General features: G+C 32.8%; 1 protein-coding gene across 2 annotated transcripts in view; it reads left to right on the top strand.

The window, feature by feature from the left end:
• LOC131944168 (myosin-VIIa) overlaps positions 1-15495 on the top strand; it is a 25073-nt gene extending 9578 nt beyond the window's left edge. The window contains exons 6-30 of one of the 2 annotated variants that reach the window (XM_059304691.1): positions 1-83; positions 808-925; positions 2547-2675; positions 3341-3514; positions 4062-4192; positions 4438-4534; positions 5032-5172; positions 5506-5777; positions 8529-8680; positions 8973-9154; positions 10387-10487; positions 10597-10763; positions 11185-11279; positions 11490-11551; positions 11761-11913; positions 12090-12198; positions 12292-12406; positions 12643-12726; positions 12837-12946; positions 13159-13277; positions 13526-13592; positions 14016-14132; positions 14384-14467; positions 14723-14842; positions 15229-15495. The exon at positions 1-83 is cut by the window's left edge and continues 36 nt beyond it. In XM_059304691.1, coding sequence (XP_059160674.1) covers positions 1-83; positions 808-925; positions 2547-2675; positions 3341-3514; positions 4062-4192; positions 4438-4534; positions 5032-5172; positions 5506-5777; positions 8529-8680; positions 8973-9154; positions 10387-10487; positions 10597-10763; positions 11185-11279; positions 11490-11551; positions 11761-11913; positions 12090-12198; positions 12292-12406; positions 12643-12726; positions 12837-12946; positions 13159-13277; positions 13526-13592; positions 14016-14132; positions 14384-14467; positions 14723-14842; positions 15229-15339 — 3093 coding nt within the window. In that variant the 3' untranslated portion in view covers positions 15340-15495. The remainder of the gene's footprint in view (positions 84-807; positions 926-2546; positions 2676-3340; positions 3515-4061; positions 4193-4437; positions 4535-5031; positions 5173-5505; positions 5778-8528; positions 8681-8972; positions 9155-10386; positions 10488-10596; positions 10764-11184; positions 11280-11489; positions 11552-11760; positions 11914-12089; positions 12199-12291; positions 12407-12642; positions 12727-12836; positions 12947-13158; positions 13278-13525; positions 13593-14015; positions 14133-14383; positions 14468-14722; positions 14843-15228) is intronic. The other variant, XM_059304700.1, reaches the window with a different exon arrangement.
• Positions 15496-17899: the final 2404 nt, after the last annotated feature.

The following is a 17899-nucleotide window of genomic DNA, read 5'->3' as shown; positions in this document are numbered from 1 at the left end:
CCGTTTCTTTCTGCCACGGCAGACACCATGTTGGAGAAGATTCAACTCGTTTGTGCTATAGGCATCTACAAGCCTGCGTTAAGGTAAGGTTGGTTAGATACAAGCCTGCGTTAAGGTAAGGGGGTTATCTACAGGCCTGCGTTAAGGTAGGGTTGGTTAGATACAAGCCTGCGTTAAGGTAAGGGGGTTATCTACAGGCCTGCGTTAAGGTAGGGTTGGTTAGATACAAGCCTGTGTTAAGGTAAGGGGGTTATCTACAGGCCTGCGTTAAGGTAGGGTTGGTTAGATACAAGCCTGTGTTAAAGTAAGGGGGTTATCTACAGGCCTGCGTTAAGGTAGGGTTGGTTAGATACAAGCCTGTGTTAAAGTAAGGGGGGGGGCATCTACAAGCCTGCGTTAAGGTAAGGTGGTCATCTACAAGCCTGCGTTAAGGTAAGGTGGTCATCTATAAGCCTGCGTTAAGGTAAGGTGGTCATCTATAAGCCTGCGTTAAGGTAAGGTGGTCATCTATAAGCCTGCGTTAAGGTAAGGTGGTCATCTATAAGCCTGCGTTAAGGTAAGGTGGTCATCTATAAGCCTGCGTTAAGGTAAGGTGGTCATCTATAAGCCTGCGTTAAGGTAAGGTGGTCATCTATAAGCCTGCGTTAAGGTAAGGTGGTCATCTATAAGCCTGCGTTAAGGTAAGGTGGTCATCTATAAGCCTGCGTTAAGGTAGGGTTAGTCGACATGTACTAAGTTAAGTAAGGGCTCTCCCCCCCCCCCCCCAACCCAGAGACTAGCTGTATACGTTATTTTACCTCCTGACAGAGATGAGCTGTATTGCCAACTGTGTAAACAACTGACCAACAACCCATCAAGGAACAGTGTGGTCCGAGGCTGGGTACTCATGTCCTTGTTTGCTGGTAGTTTCATACCTTCTGAGAAGGTAAGTCTGGTCACCTGTATGGGGCTATGTAGCCTACATGTTTTGTCAATGTTTTTTGTCAATGTTTTTTGTCAATGCCTTTTGTCAATGGGCGCTTGTAAATATTCAAATACTTGCACCTTTTTTTTTTATTGGACACACCCACACATATTATATATATATATATATATATATATATATATATATATATATATATATATATATATATATATATATATATATATATATATATATATATATATATATACATATATATATATATATATATATATATATATATATATATATATATATATATATATATATATATATATATATATATATATATATATATATATGCCAATATATATATATGCCAATATATATATATGCCAATATATATATATATATATATATATATATATGCCAATATATATATATATATATATGCCAATATATATATATATATATATATATATATGCCAATATATATATATATATATATATATATATATATATATATATATATATATCTAATACTATAATGGGCCACGTTCGCACATCTCTCTCTCTCTCTCTCTCTCTCTGTCCGCAAAAAATTTTCGCCGGACATCACGTCAGAAACGGCAGCAATATATGTAGAACTTTATACGGACTTTTGTTGAAAATAATATGTTAGATGTTTTAAATGTATAACCACAATTTTATTTAAAGAAGAAAAATATAAAATAAAGGCGTATTCGAATGTAGAGAAACAGTATTATTTATGCAACCGGAAAAGCATTAATAGATGTGTAAAAGAACGCATAAAACTGTGACGACACTATTGCTTACTAATGACGTCATCTGCCGTGTTTAGAATATAAAATAGAAATGAACTATTTCATTCAAATTTGATTTAGATCTACGTACACTATGAAATGTATACAATACAATTTTTCCGGCCTAAACTCATAACAAAATCTTTGTTTGGAACTGGCTAATTTGGGATAAAAAAATTAATTTGAAAGAATAGGCATATTCGCGTAAGTTAAGATTTTAAAATACGTCTTTCATTCTCTGTATTTTATAAGGTGCCTAAATAGCGGAGATGTTAGTGTACTATAAACCACGCAGGTGGTGCGGGTTCGAGACCCACCAAGTCAACTTGGTTAATGTATTTTTTTTTTATTTTGCTCGGACTAAACTTAAAAAAAAAAAAAATTCAATTAGGATTCTAGATCTAGATCTAGATTGTCGGGTGTCGGATAAGGCACTTCCCGGCGCCGCAGGCGCTTCAAATTTGACAGGATCTTGCCTTGGGGCGACAGAGCACGGGGGCCGGTTGGCCGAAAAGTCTACGATGAGGGGGTCAAAACTGACCTCGACTGACCGGTACCTTATATGAGCTATAAATCGAAAAAAAAATGTCCACGGAGGAACCTCTTCATAACTCTTGAGGTCGTAGACCGACCCTCGGGCGAATTAATTAAGCATGCAAATTCTCAATGTTTTCGAAAGCCTAAGCGAAGCTGGGCAGCATGCCTAGTATATATATATATATATATATATATATATATATATATATATACATATATATATATATATATATATATATATATATATATATATATATATATATATATATATATAAAATTTGCAGTTTGCTCCGTGCCTGTCAAATTTCCTTGCTGAAGGTCCAGTAGAGTTTGCTGAGAAAGTTGACTGGCTGTTGAGAAGAACCTGTACAGTTGGCACCAGAGGTTACCCACCTAGTTGGCTGGAGTTTCAGGTTCACATTTTTTTTCACTGCACAAAGAAGGAAAAGTTTGAATTAAGTAATGACTAGCTGTGTGTGCCATCATTGTGGTCTTGATCTTGGATGTTTTATGTCAAGGGACTTACAATCTTATTTTTAAAGCATGTTTAACAAATTTGTATGATGAGAAAATATGTAGTTGTGCATCAATTATGACAACAAAAAATGTACATTTCTGGTTCTCTTTTGTTTTGACCCATGTGATAGTTTTAGTTTAGGAAAAATGTCACCTCCAAGCATACAATTTCTTGCATTTTAAACATTGGTGTAAAACAATTTCTTCCAATTTAAAAATTGTTGTAAAACAATTTATTCCAATGTAAACATTGGTGTAAAACAATTTCTTCCAATATAACCATTGGTGTAAAACAATTTCTGCCAATGTAAACATTGGTGTAAAACAATTTCTGCCAATATAACCATTAATATAAAACAATATCTTCCAATATAACCATTGGTGTAAAACAATTTCTTCCAATGTAAACATTGGTGTAAAACAATTTCTTCCAATGTAAACATTGGTGTAAAACAATTTCAGCCTATTTAACCATTGGTGTTATACAATTTCTTTAAATTTAAACTTTAGTCTAAAACAATTTCTGCCAATGTAAACATTGGTGTAAAACAATTTCTGCCAGGCTGCCAAGAACGGGAAACCATTGCTGGTTCCAGTGAGTTTCATGAGTGGACATCGGATATTGTGTGAAGTTGATGCTGCCATGACAGTAGCAGAAGTTATCCGGCACATCAGTGAAAGGCTGGGTCTTCAGGAGCTAACTGGATACTCACTGTACATTTCATTACATACAAAGGTATGTAGAGTTCATTACATACAAAGGTATGTAGAGTTCATTACATACAAAGGTATGTAGAGTTCATTACACAAAAAAGTATGTGGAGTTCATTACACACAAAGGTATGTAGAGTTCATTACATACAAAGGTATGTAGAGTTCATTACACACAAAGGTATGTAGAGTTCATTACATACAAAGGTATGTAGAGTTCATTACACACAAAGGTATGTAGAGTTCATTACATACAAAGGTATGTAGAGTTCATTACATACAAAGGTATGTAGAGTTCATTATATATTGAGGTAGTTAGATACACACTTTACTTTTCATACACTGTGGATTTCATTTCATGCACAGATTTTACAATGTAATATTTGTATTGTAAACTATGCTATTGCATGTTTCATTATGGTACCTATTGAGATGTAGATTTTTAGATGAAATTTATAAATGTCACATAATTTCATGGGTAGGTTGTCAAAGAATATAAGTAAGAAGAATCAACTTTCTAATTTTAAAAGATAATTTTTATAAATGAACTAAAATGAATAAAAAACCTTCAGATCTCATGTCTGGGCAATGGGCAGCATCGTATAATGGATGCCATCTCTGAGAGTGAGCAGTTCACCAAGCAGATGGGTGTCAGAGAGAGCAACGCAATCTGGCGACTTTTTTTTAGACTCGAGTACTTTAGGTGGGGACATTTTTCTCAGCTTATTCTAGACAATTAACCTAAACTTAACATGGTTACTTTAAAGATGAAACTCTTCCCTTAAAGTTAAGCCTGGATTAGCCCTAATTTAGGGTTCATTTTCGTCATTCCAAGTCTCAACTTATTCTCAACAAAAAAATTGAACCAGCTTTAGTTTACTTTGTAGCTGTTACTGCTACCTTCAATTAGAACATTGCCATTTTGATTGTTTTATATTAACTTTTCAGCTCTTGGTTTAGTCCAGAAGAAGATTTGGTCAGCACAGAACTAGTTTACCAGCAAGTTAAGAGAGGAATTACAATGTCAGAATACAGACTAGACACTGTAAGTGATATGTCAGACTAGACACTGTAAGTGGTATGTCAGAAGACAGACTAGACACTGTAAGTGGTAGGTCAGAAGACAGACTAGACACTGTAAGTGGTATGTCAGACTAGACACTGTAAGTGGTATGTCAGACTAGACACTGTAAGTGGTATGTCAGACTAGACACTGTAAGTGGTATGTCAGAAGACAGACTAGACACTGTAAGTGGTATGTCAGAAGACAGACTAGACACTGTAAGTGGTATGTCAGAAGACAGACTAGACACGGTATGTCAGAAGACAGACTAGACACTGTAAGTGGTAGGTCAGAAGACAGACTAGACACTGTAAGTGGTAGGTCAGAAGACAGACTAGACACTGTAAGTGGTAGGTCAGAAGACAGACTAGACACTGTAAGTGTTGTGTCAGAAGACAGACTAGACAATGTAAGTGGTATAGGATAAGACAATAAGAAAATAATAATTGAATGTTGTCATGGCAACTGCTCTTTACCAGGAGGAGATGATTCTGAGTGTTGCTGCTAAAATCTTCTACATCGAGAACCCTGAGGATGTTAACTTTACAAATTTGGAAACCTTTATCAGTACCTTTATACCAGAGACCATTTTAGAGCGGAGACCCAAGGACTACTACCCAGTGAGTAGTAGAGTGTTTAAAACTTCTAAGTCAGCCATAATATTCAGTAGTTCTCCCAAATAACATAGACTTTAACACATTTTTAAATTTTCTAATAGAATATTAGAACTAGAGAACAACCGTTAATTCTACAAGAGTAAAAGTTACATTTTTAACTACATTATTGAATGCTATTATTTTTAACTACATTATTGAATGCTATTTTTGTTTACTACATTATTGAATGCTATTTTTGTTAAATGTATTACTGATTGCTGCTCTAGTTGACCACATAATTAAATGGTAAATTGACAATTTTTATTGTGATAGCAAACAACTTTACTTTTCTAATAGGATAAAGTAAAAGCAATGTTTTATGAACTAAAACTGGACAAAGAAAAACCAACTGAGAATTCTTTGAAGTCAGAACTGGTGAAATTAGCCATGGAGAATTTCTTCATCCTGTTCTCAAGATATTACGATGTGACAAAAGTTGTTGGGACAAATATCCAGTTAAATGAAGTTGTTGTTGGTGTCAACAATAAAGGCATCTATGTGGTAGATGATGTGGACAAACTACGGCTGCATATTGAGTTCTGTGAGATTGTTGATGTTATCAAATCAAAGTAGGTGCTAACATGCTATGTGTAATAGGGTTACATTAGAGCATTGGTTCAGTTGTAACATTATAATTATAGGTTAATATGTAAGATTAGTGTATAGGTTAAGAAAGATGAAACATTAGTGTGTAGATTAAGATGTAACATTTGAATATAGTTTCAATGTACCATTATAATTATAGGTGAATATATAACACTAGATTATAGGTTAACAATGTAGAAGACTATATTTAATTTGTTTCACTAGTAGACCTATCACTAATTATTTTACCTTGTCACAATTCAAATGATTATATTTAAGCTTTTTATTAGTTTACAACATACCATCATTAATTTCCACTGTAGCTTGCTAGAAATATTTTGGAAAAAATAATTTAAATAAATAGAAGTGAGATGGGAAAGAATTAGCTCACTATTTAACATCCTAGTGTGTAGGTGTGAAAGTTAACATTCATTTTGTCTTCCAAATAAATGAATTGTGCAATAGATGTGTTCATACTTTCTGAGCTGAGCCAAGAACTTGCTCGAAGAAATAATTTTCAATGCAATTATCCATACATATTTTGTGCTCATACAGATACTGTTTAATCAATGATTTTACTGTTTAGTTATCATATAGTGCAGCTCAGTAGCGTACGCAGGGGGGGGGGGAGCAGGCCATTTTCAGCATAGTGGCGCCTTTTTTGGAAACTTTTAAAACTACGAGTTTTAAACAATGATTTTTGTTAAAAAATATTTTTGGTCGGCACATCTATGTAAATCACAAGATTTCTTTTCATGCAGCAATTAAGCATTATTGTACTAGTCTAGTAGTGTCTACGTTTACAACACGTATTAACAGCTGCATCAGTTTGCCATTCTAAAAATAACCATTACGATGCATTGCAATGTTTAAAAAACCTCTACGGGTAGTACCACTTGGCAAGGTGTTAAGTTTAAGACACCTGTATAATGTATTTATACGAATAATTGAATTAGAAAATACGAGCCGACCAGCGGCATATCATACGCCGCTATTTAGTTTTTGTTTTTTCTACTTTTCAGTTATTCATAATTTGTGAATTGACACTACCAACGCTGCCACTGAAAATATTTATTTGAAACACTATACGTAGCTCGTTAAGGACGATAACCCCCCTCCTCCCTCTCGAGACTTTTCGTTTTAGCAACCATGAGCTTTACCGACTCGACCACGCCGACCCGTAATCGTGTGATTAATTTAAAAAAAAAATTACAATACAGAACAAATACAACTGATAATGCACCTATATTTAAATTTACTTATGAGCAAACTGCGTAGTGGTGGGGAAATTTTAACAAGGTCAACAGCGTCATCACGATGAAGTAGCAGTATTCTTACAGTTTGGGCGATAGTGATTACGATTACAAATTATATGAAAAAGTTACAACCTCCCTCCCCCATGGACCCCTCTGTAAAAAAATATTGTCATAATACCACTGCTACTTATTTAAATCTCTTTCTGTAATATATATGTGTGTAATATATATTTGTGTAATATATATTTGTGTAATATATATGTATGTTTAGAACAGTCATCTAAAAACTGACGCTATGTTCACTCTGAGTCAGTTATCTCCCCCCCCCTCCACACCTCACCACCACAATTGTGTAGAGCGACAGTAATGTCACACCTAGGTATACACTGGGTTGGATAATTGACCTAAAGTGACCGGATAGTGGTGAATGAAGTTTAACCCCCTCCCCCCCCCCCCAACCCACCCCGAACATGTAGAAAAACGTGTAATGATGTACCAAAGTACCATGCCGCCAGAAAATTAACTTTTTAAACGTAAAACTCTGTGAATATTGATTTTGTAATTACCAGTAAAAAAAAGTGTGTGATCAATACAGTGATCTAACCCATACCTATCACTATGTTAAAAATGATCTTTACAGAACATAAAGAAGCAGTAGTTAATTAAAAATATATGATCTGAACTAAAAGTGCGATATTTAGTTAAATGTAGGCTGTTATTCCGAACGTTCTTCTATTATATCGAAAAGCGTGGTTTTATACCAACTCTGATGTTAAAAACTTTCATTATGCTGTAATACTTTAGCATTTATGATGACGATATATTAAATTCTGAATATAGACAAAAACATTTTGTAGAAACGAATAGTGTTAAATAATTTGATTATATTCTAAAGTAATTAATTTTTTGTTTTGACATTTATAATTAAATGTGCAGATATATACATATTTATATTAAGAGAGTAATTATTTCCCCTATTTCACTTGTCTTAAATAATTTCCCAGGAATTATTATGAAAGAAATTTGTTTACAAGAATTACAAAACAGATTGTGTTACGTTCATTGTTTTTGATTGTAGCGTGTGTAGATTTTTTTTTTAGATTGATACAATCTTTGTTTTGTCGGCCTACATTGTGTTTTTTCTTATTTCTTCAGAGTGCTACTTTCAATTTTACATCATAGCAAAGTAATGACATACAGCTAGTAATTATAAATAAATAAATAAATTGTGTATATATATATATATATATATATATATATATATATATATATATATATATATATATATATATATATATATATATAAAATACACGTATATAGAACGTGTTAAAATTCGGCGCCTTTATTTGCTCTTTTCGCTCCCCCTACAACGAAAACCTGTATACGCCTCTGGTGCAGCTATAATATAGTTTTAATGCTGTAGAATTTTAGTTCTCTTTTGTTTTTTAATGTGTCATTGTTCTTTCTGTTCACTCCAGGCACCATTTGACTATAGCTATCGCCAATCAAGACAACTATATGTTCAGCACACATCACTCAGATGATTTCTACAATTTGGTGACCAAGTTTATTGAAGAGCTGACAAAAAGATCAACAATTGCCATAGCCAAGGAAGATATAACACCACTGGGTAAAGAAACTTAATCATGTCAAATATTTATATGTTGGCGCTACTCAGATGAGGCTTTTTTTTAGATTCAACACTTGATCCACAATTTTAGTTAACCTTTATTGTTTTAGTTGTTTGTTGTATTTAAAGCTGTTGTTCCAGCTAAATTTTATTAATTATATTTTAAATTATTCATACTATAAGTGAAAACTTTTTATAAGATAATTTATAAAAAAACCAAATGATTGTATATCTTTGATCTATTATGTAATAATTATAATTCTACAATGTATTATAATTTAACAATTGACAGATGGGCCAGCAGATTCTAATATTATCAAAGGAGATGTTTTAGAATTGAGTCAAAATTTGGTAGATCTTGGTGACGCTGAAAATCTCACTGTGTTGTGTACCAGGACCAAAAAACCCAATGATGTGCCAGTTAGGCTATGCTACATCCTGGCAACTGTAGTCAAACCATCAGATGATCTTTTGGTAGTAATAGAAATTACTTTAATGTTTATATTAACTTTAAAGATAGCCAATACTGTTTTCATTTTGATATAGCCTAAGATAATATTGTACTTCATAGACAGGCCTGTACGAAAAGTAAAGAGTAATTTATTAGTATTATTCATAGCCAATTTACTTTCATACATTTTTAGTTAAAACTAGCCGTCCCGGCCAGGCCCTGCTCTGGCTTCTGTGAAAAACCTTTCCGTTAAAGACCATTACCTGTGTGTTTAGTAATCATCATAAACCCGGCATTGCCCACCCAAACCACAACCAACCAAAACAACAAAACGCAAACATAACGCTAACACAATTAGAAATACAAACGAAAACAAAAACCTAACAACAAACCCAACCACAAACACCAATACAAACACAAAGAAAAAACAAACGAAAACAAAAACCTAACAACAAACCCAACCACAAACACCAATACCAAAAAAAAAACAACGAAAAAGCAAACGAAAACAAACCAAATCCAAACGCAAAACCAACCAAAAACACAAATACAAACCCAAACAAAAAAAACACAAACAAAAACGAAAAAAGAAAGAACAAAAACGAACCAAATCAAAACGCAACCACTAACGCAAACCCACCTAAACACAAAGAAAACACTAACGCGAACATAAACGCCCGGGGCAGAATCGCCTGTTTTAGCTTAATAAACGACTATAGTACCCCAACTTATTCATAGTTTTTGCACTCACTTAAACGAACGCGCCTGTTTCAATTTAATGAACAATTATAATACTCCAAGCTTATCCGTAAAATACCTAAAACATTTGCACTTGATCAATCCCCGCTAATTATGTAATTATTTTTTTCCCAACACCAAAACAAAGTAATTAAAAAGTAAATGCTTTCCAACTAATGCGATGGTTTCATAAAGGGAAGTAATTGTGTTTTGCCTAATTTATCAAAGGGAAGTAAGCGCTATAGGACTAAATAAAAACATAATTAGAATTTTTGTAAAAGATGATATTTTTTTTAAAACTTGTGTTTAATGAACATGCCGACAATTATTACTATAATTTGAAAAATGAAAATGATTTCCCAACACTTTTAATAGTAATTTTTTAACTCATAAATTTAGACAAACGCGCACGATAATTGATCTAACACTTAAATCCGTAGAAATGCCAACGACAAACATATGCGTTACAGAATTGAGCTTTATATATTAGATAATAGATGAATTACATTGTCAACAGAGTCGTTTAAAAGCCCATGTGAACAAGCAGTCTGGTACCTTATTAAACCAGGAGTTAAAGCAATGTTCTAGTTTGCAGCAGTATGCTAAAGTTTTTTTCAGGTAAGCTAAATCCTTGATTTGAAATATTTTTTTACATCAAAGCATTGTTCAAAGATTAAATGAGTACAAAAATGTGAAACTGTATTTGCCATCATCTAATTTGGTCTAGGCCTTCAAATGACAATGCAGTGACAAAGTTTCTTAGCAAAGCTTCCATCAAGAAAAAAGATAATGATGCCCTCTGGAGTTATAGCAAGGATGGATTGAAGAAACCACTTCTAAAGAGGACATGTAACAGAGAGGATGTACGCAAAGTGGCTACACATTGCTTTGCATATATCCTTAAACAGAAGAACTGAATCATGTTTTACTAACATTATAGAAGGAAACTAAAACATACTTTCAAACTTTCCATTCTTGACTTCTGTCATACGGCTTGTTGAAATGTTTAATTATTTGTACAATTCAAGAGGTCTCTGTCTGTAATGGAGGGAAGAGAGAATTTTAGGACAAGCTTTGATATACACAAAAATTGTGTGATGTTTATATTGTAGGCAACGGATTCAAATAAAAATTATGTGATGTTTATATTGTAGGCAACTGATTAAAATAAAATTTGTATGATGTTTATAACATTGGCAACTCATCAAAATAAATATTTTATTAATTTTTATAGCAACTAATAAAAATAATTTTAGAGGTTGCTCTTAATGTCTACTTAAATGTACATGTAATATTTTCTTAACTTTCAATCCACCTCTCCAAACTTACATGAGTAACCCTGTATTCAATGATGAGATTGCTAGTTTTAACCTCTGCACTGAATGGATTCTCAACCCAGCAAGGAGAAATGTAAGCATTTGGTTTTTTTATAATTTTTTTTTAAAGTCTGGTCTTTAGAGCAGAAGACCAACTTTGGCTCAGAGATTATATAGACCTTACGACATAAGGCTTATGTTTATTTTATTTATTTATTTTGATATTGTTTCAATATGCATTTAGTTCATTTACAATTTATAAATCAGTTTAGAATAAATGACAAGTTATTTTTTATTATCTTAGAAATACCTTAGAGAAGAAATATACTGCCAAATTATCAAGCAGCTGACCAATAACCCAGATAAGTAAGTTTCATATTATGATTGCTTCTAGTTTTCTATTACAAAATTATGTTCTAGTTGGCAGGTCAAAAAATGGAGGTTGGCTATAAAATAATTTAGCTGTGACTCGAACTAAATAAATGAATGGAGAAATAATTATTAAAATGAAGAAATTATTGGTAGTCAACATCATATCTATAAACGTCAGAACTGTTATATGAATGTTATTACAGGTCACAGTCAGACAGAGGCTGGGTGGTTCTCACATTGTTAACATCCATGATACCCCCAAGTTATGAACTGTTTGAACATTGCTTGGCATTTTTGAAAGGATCATCTCACCCACTGGCTAAAATGGCAGAAAATAACCTCAAGCTTAAGAAGCAGTAAGGTTCATTAATTATATAAAACACTTGAAGCATATTTAAAAAATATGTTAGCAGTGTTAGTGTCTGATTTTTATTAATGCATATGATTAAAAGATATTTATTTTTGAAGATAATTTACATTTTAAATTAATGATGAATTATAAATGAATTTTAATTTTTTGTTTTGTTTGAAGGCATTGTGGCAATAGACTTTATTCCTCCCATTTCTTGGAACATGAAATGGTTATCAAACAACAACCAAATGTTAGAATTCAACTGTTTTTACCAAACCACAGTACACAAGTAAGTTTTTATAAACTGCTCACAACATTTCTGTGGTAGGCTTACATTTTGTAACGTTTAACTAGACCTTAAACCTCTTGTATTTTACTTCAGACACTTGAAATAGCAAGCCATACACGCATCTATGAGATCAAGAAAGATGTTGTGGCACGGCTTCATCTCAAGTCATTCCAAGAATACAGTTTATTTTTTAGCTCAAGTGACAAAGGTCAGAAGTCTTGAAAATCTTAAAATTTCAATTATTTTAAGATACTTTTTAGAAATTCTATTTTTTTACTATGAAATATAGGTCTATATCTAACAATTAAAGCAGTATTTAGTCGACAATATATGAAAAGTTAAACAAAACTATTTAGACAATTTTATAATTAATATTTAAAACAGATTATGAAAACATAAAAACTTGAAGCCATTTAATCCTAACCTTTATTTTTCTTGTAACAGTGCATTGTTTACCTGACCGAGCTTTTTACTTTGATTGCCTGTCACATGCAGAAATTTTCTGGTACAAGCAGTCCAGAAAAAGTCGTAAGTATAAACAAATGGTCCAGTACCGAAAACTCTTTTGACAACAAGTATAAGCTTACTTTGTTTTTGTATACTTAAATGTGAAACAAATATTTATTATTACATTTTAGAGTCTGGAACAAAACAAAGTCATCCTATGTTGGTAATGCTAAAAAAAATTTGGGTGAATGGTCAACCTGGTATAGATCAAGTTGCAGACCAGATTTTTCACTATGGACAGGTCAGTTTTAAAACAAAGAAAAGTAAGTAGGACTACATAAATATGTAAATCAATGTTCAGAGCCTACTCATTGGAAACTAGAACATACAGAATTTACTTAATTACCTTATAATCTTTAGGGTTATAAAATTTTGCATGACTGTAGTAGTAGTCCTACACCCCAAAATATATTTAACAATAACATTTCCAATTTTTAAATTTCTTTTGATCAGGAAATGCCTAACTATCTCAGAGGCTATCATCAAATGCCAGACAGTACAGTCATTAAACTAGCAGCTTTATGTTACCGCAGTCAGTTTGGGGATGATGCAAGCCATTTCACAAAGTTTGGGTCAGTAACAAAATATACAAACTTTCAGTTGAGATTATTATTGTCTGTTTTTTATAACACCTTTGTAAACTCATCTTTATTTAATCAAATGTTTATCAACAAACATTTTTAAAATGTTAGCTGTATTGTAAAATTATTAATCAAATCTTTGAACTGTTTTTTAACATAATGTTGATAAGTTAGCTTTAAGAAATTGGCAAAATGTTTCAGCTATTTAAATTTTCATTTATTCTTAATTTTTTCATCAGCACTGTTGCTACTCAAATATTTCCAAAGAATTTTTTGACAAGTAAAGCTGGCTCAGATATTCAAAAAGTGAGCTTGAGCTGTGCTATTTGTATTAGATTATTTCTGAGTTTTTAAAAAAAAACTTTAACATTAAATTATTGTTTTTTCAAAAAAAAGAAACAATTAATGTCATAGGCATACAATGCCTACATAATATTTTAAATTTAAAACTGTAAGAAGGACGTCCCCAGAAACACACAAAGAATCATTTTATTTTTACAAAAAAAATTTAAATTGCAGTTTTTCGTGTTTCCTTACAAAAATACTGCTCTTATACTAATTTATGTGCTGACATCTGATAACACAAATTTTGTTTTGAAACACAACTTGAAAATCCTGATTTATAGTTTAAAAAACATATTTCTGTATTAGTAGGCTAAACATGTTGGTTATTTAGTTGGAATGTAAATTTAAACTATTATTTTCAAAAGTTCCCACAACTTTTTTCAGGATGTTGTAAAGCAGTATCAAAATCACCCAAAAATGTCTTTACAAGAAGCTAAATCTGCATTTTTACAAGAATTGTCTCAACTTAGTACTTATGGTTCAGTGTTTTTTGAGGTCAAGGTTAGTGGGTTTTACCCAGTTTATTAGTCAAATGTAATGCAATAAAAAGTATAAACATATTTTATGCTATTTCATTTTAACGTTTCATGGTAATACTTTAAGATACAGGAATAAATATTTTTGTTTCAAGAAGTTAAATAAAAGATCATGTGATAAAAAAATATTTATTTTAGACTTAATAATTCAATAGTGTATGTAAAAGCATCAATCTGTTCTTTTTTTAAATGTGCTTGATTTTTTAAATATTTCAGCAAAGACATGCACAGACTTTACCTAAACACTGTTTAATAGCCATAAATTACTCTGGCGTCCACATTATTGATGCTAATACAAGAGTTAGTATTCAAACATTTTCACATTAACGTTTCACATTTTTATAATTGTTTTCAAACTGTTTAGAAAATCCTAATTTATTAAATTTATTTGTTTGTAAGTTAAATCCTACTTCTTAATAGTTAAGTATTTAATCAAATTAAATCTTTTGTTTAAAAAAGTTGTTTTAGTGATTCAAAAATCTTTATGTGCATTTGTTTACACTTGTTGATATTGTTCAATAAAATTTATCAAAGTTTTAAATTTTTTTTCTTTAGTCCTTGCATAAAACCTACAACTTTGATATAATCCCAAACTGGGCATATGATGAAAATTCCTTTACGCTTATTGTTGGAGAGGGCAACAGTACGATAAAACTCTTTATGGAAACTAAAGTGGTATGAATCTATTTTATTTTACATATTTATTGAATTGATTTACAATTTTTTTATTCTTAGAATTGCTTCTACATTTTGATTATAGGTTTGCCCAAAGTTGTAATGTTGATGAAAAAAGGAGATAAATCTGTTATTTTTAACCAAATGTTTGACCCTTTTATGATGAGGTTCTTAATTGAAATGACCAGTTTGATTAATGTTAGCTGCAAATAAAAAATTAACTACAACATTAAAAATAACAACATTTTAAAGAATTGTCTTCTTTTCTTTCCCTCTGCAAAATTGAAAAAATTTATACAGAAAGAAACAAATGAGTTTCTCTTGATATGCTATCAATTATTTATTAAATGTATAATTTTGTTAATAAAGATAATTGTATCCTTCAGGGTCATAATATGGATGATCTTCTTATGTCTTATATTGGATGGATCATGAACTATCAGATGCGCAAAAAATATGGAAGCTTGGGTGAAACATCAGGAGAAAGTATCTGCTAATTGTGGACTAAGTGCACTAGAAGAAAGTATCTGCTAATTGTGGAATAAATGCACTAGAAGAAAGTATCTGCTAATTGTGGGCTAAGTGCACTAGAAGAAAGTATCTGCTAATTGTGGGCTAAGTGCACTAGAAGAAAGTATCTGCTAATTGTGGGCTAAGTGCACTAGAAGAAAGTATCTGTTAATTGTGGGCTTAAGTGCACTAGAAGAAAGTATCTGCTAATTGTGGGCTAAGTGCACTAGAAGAAAGTATCTGCTAATTGTGGGCTAAGTGCACTAGAAGAAAGTATCTGCTAATTGTGGGCTTAAGTGCACTAGAAGAAAGTATCTGCTAATTGTGGGCTTAAGTGCACTAGAAGAAAGTGTCTGCTAATTGTGGAATAAGTGCACTAGAAGAAAGTATCTGCTAATTGTGGAATAAGTGCACTAGAAGAAAGTATCTGCTAATTGTGGGCTAAGTGCACTAGAAGAAAGTATCTGCTAATTGTGGGCTAAGTGCACTAGAAGAAAGTATCTGCTAATTGTGGGCTTAAGTGCACTAGAAGAAAGTGTCTGCTAATTGTGGAATAAGTGCACTAGAAGAAAGTATCTGCTAATTGTGGAATAAGTGCACTAGAAGAAAGTATCTGCTAATTGTGGGCTAAGTGCACTAGAAGAAAGTATCTGCTAATTGTGGGCTAAGTGCACTAGAAGAAAGTATCTGCTAATTGTGGGCTTAAGTGCACTAGAAGAAAGTATCTGCTAATTGTGGGCTAAGTGCACTAGAAGAAAGTATCTGCTAATTGTGGGCTTAAGTGCACTAGGAGAAAGTATCTGCTAATTGTGGACTAAGTGCACTAGAAGAAAGTATCTGCTAATTGTGGGCTAAGTGCACTAGAAGAAAGTATCTGCTAATTGTGGGCTAAGTGCACTAGAAGAAAGTATCTGCTAATTGTGGGCTTAAGTGCACTAGAAGAAAGTATCTGCTAATTGTGGGCTTAAGTGCACTAGAAGAAAGTGTCTGCTAACTGTGGAATAAGTGCACTAGAAGAAAGTATCTGCTAATTGTGGGCTTAAGTGCACTAGAAGAAAGTATCTGCTAATTGTGGACTAAGTGCACTAGAAGAAAGTATCTGCTAATTGTGGGCTTAAGTGCACTAGAAGAAAGTATCTGCTAATTGTGGAATAAGTGCACTAGAAGAAAGTATCTGCTAATTGTGGGCTAAGTGCACTAGAAGAAAGTATCTGCTAATTGTGGGCTAAGTGCACTAGAAGAAAGTATCTGCTAATTGTGGGCTAAGTGCACTAGAAGATAGAAGAAAGTATCTGCTAATTGTGGAATAAGTGCACTAGAAGAAAGTATCTGCTAATTGTGGGCTAAGTGCACTAGAAGAAAGTATCTGCTAATTGTGGGCTAAGTGCACTAGAAGAAAGTATCTGCTAATTGTGGGCTAAGTGCACTAGAAGAAAGTATCTGCTAATTGTGGGCTTAAGTGCACTAGAAGAAAGTATCTGCTAATTGTGGGCTAAGTGCACTAGAAGAAAGTATCTGCTAATTGTGGGCTTAAGTGCACTAGGAGAAAGTATCTGCTAATTGTGGACTAAGTGCACTAGAAGAAAGTATCTGCTAATTGTGGGCTAAGTGCACTAGAAGAAAGTATCTGCTAATTGTGGGCTTAAGTGCACTAGAAGAAAGTATCTGCTGATTGTGGACTAAGTGCACTAGAAGAAAGTATCTGCTAATTGTGGGCTAAGTGCACTAGAAGAAAGTATCTGCTAATTGTGGGCTTAAGTGCACTAGAAGAAAGTGTCTGCTAATTGTGGAATAAGTGCACTAGAAGAAAGTATCTGCTGATTGTGGAATAAGTGCACTAGAAGGAAGTATCTGCTAATTGTGGGCTAAGTGCACTAGAAGAAAGTATCTGCTAATTGTGGGCTAAGTGCACTAGAAGAAAGTATCTGCTAATTGTGGGCTTAAGTGCACTAGAAGAAAGTATCTGCTAATTGTGGGCTAAGTGCACTAGAAGAAAGTATCTGCTAATTGTGGGCTTAAGTGCACTAGGAGAAAGTATCTGCTAATTGTGGACTAAGTCCACTAGAAGAAAGTATCTGCTAATTGTGGGCTAAGTGCACTAGAAGAAAGTATCTGCTAATTGTGGGCTAAGTGCACTAGAAGAAAGTATCTGCTAATTGTGGGCTTAAGTGCACTAGAAGAAAGTATCTGCTAATTGTGGGCTTAAGTGCACTAGAAGAAAGTGTCAGCTAATTATGGAATAAGTGCACTAGAAGAAAGTATCTGCTAATTGTGGGCTTAAGTGCACTAGAAGAAAGTATCTGCTAATTGTGGACTAAGTGCACTAGAAGAAAGTATCTGCTAATTGTGGAATAAGTGCACTAGAAGAAAGTATCTGCTAATTGTTGGCTAAGTGCACTAGAAGATAGAAGAAAGTATCTGCTAATTGTGGACTAAGTGCACTAGAAGAAAGTATCTGCTAATTGTGGACTAAGTGCACTAGAAGATAGAAGAAAGTATCTGCTAATTGTGGGCTAAGTGCACTAGAAGATAGAAGAAAGTATCTGC

Source organism: Physella acuta, unplaced genomic scaffold, assembly GCF_028476545.2.
Source record: "Physella acuta isolate Inbredline_101_S28 unplaced genomic scaffold, ASM2847654v3 ptg000041l, whole genome shotgun sequence".
Taxonomy (NCBI): Eukaryota; Metazoa; Mollusca; class Gastropoda; family Physidae; genus Physella; species Physella acuta.
This window is presented reverse-complemented; position numbering and strand designations above follow the sequence as displayed.